The sequence below is a fragment of the Penicillium verrucosum genome, assembly GCF_028828655.1.
Source record: "Penicillium verrucosum strain IBT 35672 chromosome Unknown utg000004l_segment0_segment0, whole genome shotgun sequence".
Lineage (NCBI taxonomy): Eukaryota > Fungi > Ascomycota > Eurotiomycetes > Eurotiales > Aspergillaceae > Penicillium > Penicillium verrucosum.
Window position 1 is genome coordinate 4,138,773 of NW_026643213.1, and position 8,782 is coordinate 4,147,554.

General features: G+C 29.9%; 1 protein-coding gene across 1 annotated transcript; it reads right to left on the minus strand.

Annotated features, from left to right (window-relative positions):
* Positions 1 to 6,782: 6,782 nt before the first annotated feature.
* N7516_010847 (FAD-dependent oxidoreductase) lies at positions 6,783 to 8,293 on the minus strand (the record flags this gene model as incomplete). The annotated part of the gene is made up of 5 exons (XM_057223565.1): positions 6,783 to 7,023; positions 7,074 to 7,420; positions 7,534 to 7,659; positions 7,713 to 8,062; positions 8,104 to 8,293. 5 exons carry the CDS (start codon positions 8,291 to 8,293, stop codon positions 6,783 to 6,785), a joined length of 1,254 nt encoding a protein of 417 aa, XP_057070786.1.
* Positions 8,294 to 8,782: the final 489 nt, after the last annotated feature.

An 8,782-nucleotide genomic window follows, 5' to 3' on the forward strand; every position in this document is an offset into this window, starting at 1 on the left:
AATTTTAACTATAAAATTTATTAATTTAATAAAGCTAAGAAGTAGATTTTTTAGGATATATAATATTATATAAAAAAGCTAGATATAAAATTTTATATAAATATATAAACTATAAATCTATCTAAATCTTATAATAAATATTATTAGATATTAATTATTAATAATTATATTTAATATATTAAAAGATTATACTTTTAAATTAAAAAAGAGATTATATCTTATATAATTACTTTTTATAAAAAATAGAGGATTCTTTATAGATATTATCTAGCTTTCTAGCGGATTAATAAAAGAACTAAATTTTATAAATTCTAGATATAAGTAGAGGAAAAAAGTATAATTTTTAAAATTATATCTATTTATATATCTAAACTAAATAGTATTATAAAATATATAGGTAATTATATTAACTAGATTTAATATATAATAAATATAAATATTAAATTTCTTAAATAGCTTTAATCTTATTAAGTAGATACTATAATTTATATTTATAATTACTTAATTAATCTAAAGATTAGAAAGATACTAATTATCTCCTAGTAGAAAGACTTTAGTCTTAATAAAATAAAGATTAATTTAAAATATCTTTATATATAGAATACTATTATATTTATCTATATTTTAAGAGAGATATATATTTAATTAGAGAAATGAGCTATTTATATATTTAAAAGATATCTAGTTAATTATAAAAATAAAAATAGTTATATCTTTAAAATATAGAATCCTACTTTAAAAGAGATTATTTATTTATAGAATATTACTTTTTCTAATAAACTTAATTTTAACTCTTTTTAATTAGATAATAATCTAAAAAAAAGTATTTTAACTAAAAAGCTAGTATCTAAAGATCCTAATTTAAATAATAATACTAGAGTATTTTATAAAAAAGATAATCTATATATTCTAGATTTTATAATTAAGAAAGATAAATAATCTTATAAAGATCCGAAGATTATAATTAGACTAAAGCTAGTTTTATAAGTTTCTATTATTAGTAGATAGCTAGAAGTAATAATTTAGATTTTAAGACCTATAATTTAATAAAAGTAAGCTTCTATAGATCTAAATATACTAAAAAGAGTATAAATTATACTACTTATACTAAAGCCGTTAACTAGAATATAAGAGATTAAAAATTAATCTCTATTTTAATAACCGAATTTCTAGAAATAAATTAAACTAGCTTATCTTCTACCGCTAAAAAAATAGATTATTTAATAGCTAATTTATTAGTTAGTTCCTTAATTAATATATTATTATCTAGTTCTTTAATTATAAGTTTATAAGATAATTCGATATTATATAATTAATTATATAGATAATAGATTATTACTTCCGCTAGTCCTATTATAACCTAAAAAATAGATAATAGTATCTCCGGTTTTAGAGGCTATTCTAGAGTCTCTAATTATTTACTAATCGATTAAAAAGGGTAATAATAAAGATAATAAAGATAGTAAAGATAGTAAATATAATAGTTTTATTTATTAAAGATAGTATATATAGTAAGCTACTCGTAATATAGAAGTTCTTATATAATAAGCTATTCCTACTTCTTCTTAATATTTATCTAGAGTATTCTAAGAAGATACTTTATAGGAGGTTTCTCTATAAGAGATTTCTTTATAAGAGATTTTTCTATAGGAGATTTCTTTATAAAAGATTTCTATATAAAAGATTTATAATTATATTATTTTAAAAGAAGAATAAATAGTAGTTTAGCCTAGTTCTTATTAGATTTCTAAGCCTATTTTTAAACTATATATAGAGACGGTTTCTAAGGCTAAATTATCTTAGGAGGTCTTAATTAAAATAATTACTAATAGTTCTATTATTAAGATAACTTCTATTCTATTAAAATATTTTATTCCTTAATAATTAAGCCGGATAAGACGATTGCCTAAATAATATAGTTTTCTTATAGAACTTACCGAGATTATATTAATTCTAAAAATAAAACCGAAATAAATAAAATAACTAAAGCGAATTATTATAAAACTAGACGTTCTATAAGATAATAATAATACTAATAAAGGATTAGATAATAATAATAATTAAAATAAAGAGAGATTTATAAAATTAAGAGTTATTATAAAATAAAGTACTTTTTTTATTTATAATAATAAGTCTTTATATATTAAGAACGTTATTATTCCCTAGTCTTATAATAAAGCGATAAATTCTTAATTTTTAGATTATTAATAAATAGCGATAGAAGATTAGTTTAATAATATTTATATAAAAAAAACTTTTAATATTATTTATAAGTCGCTAAGGATAGTATCTTTACTAAATTAATAGATTTTTAATCTTAAAATAACTAAAGATAATTTTATTTATAGTTTTAAAATATATTAGGTAGTTTATAGTAACTACTAATAAAAAAAAGAGGATTTAATCTTTTATATTCTAGTTATTTAGAACGTTCTTATAAAGATTATCTTTATACTTATTATATAAAAAGGTTATAAATAGCGTTAATTTAATATAATAATTATATATCTTAATATTTCTTATAAAAATTAGGAAATAGTCTATATTATTTAACTAATAGATTTTAAATACTCTAAACCTAATATCGGAAGTAAAGATTAGATTTATTAATTATAGTAGATATTATTTAGTCTTTATAATTTAATAGCTTTATAGAATAAAAAACTTAATAGAAGATTAATTAAGATTAGATTTTATACTTTTAATAATAATCTATATATTTATATTAAGATATATAATAATTTAATATAATTTCTTCTTATTTATATTAATAATTTTATTAATATAGCTCTAATTAATAAAGAGATTAAGATAATTTTTTAGTAAATAAAAGATTAGTTTAAGATTAAAAATATAAGAAAATTATCCTATTTTCTTAATAATACTATTATCCGGAATTATAATAAAAAAATAATTTAGATAATATAATAAATATACTATCTAGAAATACTTCGCTTAATAAAGATATAAATATATTTTCTAATTTTAATTTTACTTTCTCTAAATTATAAATAGGATAATAATAATAAAGATCCTAATACTCTTTTAGATTAAAAAGAATATATTTTATTCCGATCTTTAATTAGTAGACTTAATTAATTAATAATTAAAACTAGGCCTAATATTAAATTTAATATTATAAAATTATAATATTATTCTACTTCTTTAATTATTAATAATTTATAAATAGTTCGTACTATTTATAAATATCTTAATAATATAATATATCTTAATATTATATTAAGAGGGGTAGATAATATTTTATTCTTTATATATACTAATATTTTATATAATAATTAATATAATTTAAAATTAATAAAGAATATTATTTAGTTTTTTAGTAGCGTATTTATTATTTAGTACTTAAAAAAATAGAATATTATAACTCTATTATCGATAGCTATAAAATAATATACTCTAGATCGACTTACTAGGGATACTTAGTAGATTTTAAAGATTATTAAGATACTTAATCTTCCTAAGATAAATAATCTAATTATTATTTTAATAGATAATATTAATATATAATTACTAATAAATAAGAAATTATATAAGAATAGTATATATTAGCTTAATATAAAATAGTTTTTTATTAAAGACGCTATTTTCTAGAAGAAGATTAATTTATAGCGCGTTAAAATAAAAAGTAATGTCGCTAACGGGTTTATAAAAGCGCTTAATAAAGAAGTATATATAAAGTTTATCTAGATATTAGATCTTAATTAATCTATATACTAAATTTTACGGGTAGATATAGGTTTATATTATATAGGAAATAGTAGAAAATAAGAAAACAAAATAGAGAGTTTTTTATTAGTAGAGATAAAGAGATATAGTAATAGTCTTCGTCCTAAAGGGGGTATTAGAGTTACGTAACGGCTATATAGGGCCGTAGGTAATCCTAACCCATAGAACTTAGGATATTGTTAGATAGTAGCTAGTTTTTCTTCTCTTCTTTTCTTTCTCTCTAGAGTCTACAAATCTAATCCTTTAAGGTTAACATTCATTCCTACATAGCCTACATTCCATCTGACATTTCCGCTTATTTTTAAAAGATTATTATAATTATAATACTATTTTTATAATTATTAATTAATTAAATAAGAAGTTAATTTTTATTTTTTATTATAAAAATATTAATATTAAATAAATAATTTAATTATTTATTAATAATATAATTTAAATTATAGATATTCTAGAGATTATTATATTAGATTAAAAAAGATAATTTATTTTAGAATTTTAGACTAAATTCTATTAAATATTTAAAATTAAAAAGAAATTATTAACTATTTATTATTTTTAGATTAATAAATAAAATAAAATTATAAATTAATATATAGTCTAGAGATTATAATTATGTATTAAATAAAATTAAAATAACTAATTAAAGATTTTATTAATAATAGATTTTATAATATTAATTTTTTTATAGAATATTATAAAATAGTTATTACTTTTTATTAAAAGAGATTATAAACTAGTTATATTTTTTAATTAAAGAGACTAAAGTAATCTAATAAATAATAAATAAGATATAATTAATATATTATTATAATTTTAAAATATTTAGATAAAAATAAAAGATTAGATTATAAAATCTTAATAATAAATAATTTAATAAATAAATAAATATTAAAAAAAGGAGGATTTTAATATTAATAATTAGATTTTTATTATAATAAAGAATTAATAGCTTAACTACCTAAATTAAAAGCTTTTTTATTTTATTAATAGATCTTATAAAATTATTAAAAAGATTAGAAACGCTTATAAACTTAATCTTTTAGAATCTATTAAAGTTTATCTAGTATTTAATCTTAGTAAGCTTCGGAAAGCCTTATTATTAAAACTATTATATAAATAATATCTAGATCTACTACTATTAATTAGGATATCTAAAGAAGATAAATAAAAGGTAGATAAGATTATTAATTTATATCTTTACTACCGGAAGTTATAATACTAAATTTAATAGCTTAGCTATAACCTTAACCTATAGTAGTATCCTATAGAGAATTTTAAATATATATCTTAGAAAATTTAGGAATTCTATAATTGCGGAGCGAAGCGGAGCAACCAGTATCATAAGGGGGTCGCACGTCACGTGACCTAGATCTCAACCACTGGGTCGAAATCCATAAGATATCTAGATGTCTAGGCGGTAAAAAATTGATCGCTAAGAACCGGTAGAATCCTATCCGGCAGAATAGACATTACGTAATGGCCTCGCACGTCACGTGATATATACTAATCTAGACTAAATTGAATAGCGGTCACGTGGTACCTATAGGATAGATAGCCTTAGGCATCTACTATATCCCTAACTATATAGTTAGCTAGGTAGATACTAAACTAGGTGGTAAACTGGCTACTAAACTACGTGCTAATTAACTAGGTGCTAAACTAGGTGCTAACCTAGGTGCTAACCTAAGGCCATCCAGATCTCTAGCCTGTAGTAGCGGCCAGAGTAAGCGTGCGGGAATGGTAGAGGCTGAGAGATAAGAATAGATGATATATAGAGGAGAGAGTTATTAACTAGGCGGCCTGATACCTCTATTCCGGGCGGCCTTCGGCCGCCCCTCCCCCCGGGAGGGGTCCCCCGGAAGGGCCCCCGGAGGGGATCGCTTACTATTACTACTAAGCGCTTCCCTCCGCGAGGACTATCGAGAGGCGTAATGCCATCGAGATCCCTATTGCAGCTTCACGTTCATCTTCTGCTAAATCCCTTGCTTGTTGGGCCTGTTCTTCAACTTCTAAAACCTTGGCATGCTTTGCTTGTTGCCGATCGAGCTTTTTAGAATCCGATTCCTGCCTTTTCTTCATCATCCGGTTTGCACTGGTAGGGCCAAGTACTGAGCGCCTAGATCCAAGAATTGATTTCCGATTTCTTAGGGTAGTAGCAGCTGCTTTATGCTCCTAAGACTTCTTTAAAGAGGCCTTTACTAGATCAAGCTCTTGGACCAAAAGTGCATTTGCATCCATGCTACGCTGGATATAGCTCTTTATCCTTTGAGAATAATGCTCCAGCTGATCCATATCGGTAATAAGCTTAGTATTAAGCCTATTATGGACGAGATGAACCCCATGATCCTGCTCAAGTGAGAGTCGCTAATGCCACGTAGCAGATGGCCAACGCCACCATTATAAGCTCACCGCCGTATTTGCAATACAATTTAAGGCATAAAGGTATCAGCTTTTCTGCCGGCCGCATGACACTACGGCCCAAAATTGAATTTAAATCTTTTTTTAATATCCTTCTGGAATAATAAACATATGACATTCAAGAAACACGTGTTAAAATATGATTAATCGTTACCAAAGAATGGAGATATCCGGGCGCTCCGCAATAGACGCATTTTTTTGATATATTTTGGTGGGGTTTGGTGTGTCGCACGTCGACCGCCTCGCCTGACCGCCCATTGTGAATTACACCGCCTTGTTACCGGCTTATATTACAAATACAGCAGAACTTCCCAAAATGGCTTATCATGGTGGTGTTAGCCATTTGCTAACTAGGTGGCATTAGCAACTGTCTGCTCAAGTTGTAGATGCCATATTAATCAGGCGCCAAGGCAAAACTTCCTCTTCGGGAATTGCAATGTTGAATGGCAATCCCCCACTACAATACATGTATATGCTGCCGCACAGAATATCTTGTTACTCCATCTTCACTGCGTCTGTCTCATTGTTATCCATGGCAGAATGGCCACTGCAACAAGTGGAATCGTATTGCGTAGTAGGAATTTGGCCTGAGATCACTTCTGTGCCAGTTTCATATGTTAAATTGCATGGGGCTTAGGAATATTGCGAGGGACGTAATCGAGGTCATTGTGGATTGCATCTGCCACAACGGGAAACTCATCATACGTGTATTCTTGACAGTCGTGGTCCAAGATCCAACTGAGTCGTGGAGGGGATAAAATGCCAGGGTCCTTACGTAATGCCTCCCCATCGAATCCTTTGAACACAAAATCCTGGATCTTGGATGTGCCCAGTTGAACGAGCGAGGCACGCTGATGCCTGAATGGAATAAGCCATTGTCTCTGCTTTCTGGTGCACACTTGACTTACCGAATCTTCTCCGCAGCAAGGAGGGCCAACGGTATATCCCTTTTCCCGGCCAGTTCGAGGGTGATGGCTACGACGGCTCCATCCTCAATCGCCTGGCTTCCTCCTTGGCCACTCGAAGGCAGTGTTGGGTGGGCAGCATCGCCGATTAACATCATCCGTCGCTGGGGAGAGAGCCATGTCTTCAGGGGCTTCCGCCTCATCATCTTCTGATCAATGAACTGTCCAAGTGAAACCTTGTGAATGACTGCCTCGAGCCGCTTTCGGATGGGCCAATCTTTGATGCATTCTAGGATATTATTAATATTATCCACCGTACCAGACCAGTTATCCTCGGCATTAAAGGCATCCTGGCTAGCAATTAGCAGAGTAGTGGCGGCAAGGGATCGCACGTATGTACTTTATGCTGACAATAGAAAAGCAGCTCTTTGCCTTGCCTCAAGGTCCATATCAGAAGAGAAACCCCGTTTCCAATCCACCAGCGACTTCGATCGGCGTCTCCGGTGTTTTCGAGGATCCACTGCGTGTCAGGGTCTTCTGCGATCTTCTCAGTGCTCATGTAGCCGCGAAACGTAGAGTATCCAGTCTCCTGCGACTCGAGCATCTGTCCAGTGACGATGGCTCTCCCTTGACTGTGTACACCTTCTGCGCATAGGACGCAGTCCCCTCGATTCTTTCTCCGTCGACAATCACTCCGGCTTCGTCCTCGGTCTCCCAGTAGTCGGTAACGAGACATCCCAGACGCACCGTGATTCCCAGGGCACGGCAATGGTCGTAGATTGCCGCAACCAGTGCTCCTCGGTTGATCGTATACCCGGCCGCTTTGGTATAGCCCTCTAACTCGTTCCTGGCGAGGAAGCGCCCGGTATAGTCCATTATATCTATGCTCTCCGCTTGGGCTCGCAGTAGCTGGAGAGTATCATGAAATGTACCATTTTCCCATTGTGCTGTCACTCGAGCCGCGTTTGCTCCAATGGATATAGCATCCCCCCCTAGCTCCTGAATGTAAGCAGAATCCTTCCTTTTTCCATACCATGGGGATTATACTTGCCTAATCGATGGACCACCGGGATGCGCTCCAGGACTAGCACTGAATGCCCTTTTCGATGGCATTCAATTGCCGCACTTAAGCCTGCGATCCCAAGGCCAACCACGATCACTTTGATCCCAGAGGAGTTGGGATCAAGCACTCTATCCGGACCGGCATCGTTCGAGATGGTCATTGTAATTAACATCAACTGAACTGGACAAAACAGCCAAGAGTTATCATAAATCCCGATGGCGGTGCTTACGATGTCATGAAAGCAGTGGCAAACTGGATGTGTTCTTTCTCTAGCCAGCTTTATTTATATTGCTTTTTATGGGGCCTTTTGAGTGACAAGTAGACTCCATAGAAGGTCATAAGCATACCCAAGATACAATCCGCGCACAGTGAAACTAGCGGTCAGACTTCCATTTAAGCAGTGTCTTTACTTGGCGTAGTGGCAAGGGGAATGCTATGCGAGACAAATGCACGTCAGGCAAGCTACTACTGCGGGTCTTGGGTTACTTGGCAAGAACCGGGTAACACCGCACCCCCACCATCCCCTTGACATGCATGCCAAGGCTGCCGTTTTCATTTCTCCCTTACATAGAAAAGGGATAGAATATGCCACTATGACGATGCTCTTGGCAGCATTCCTCCTCAAGGTCGTTCTCATGATGTTATTTGC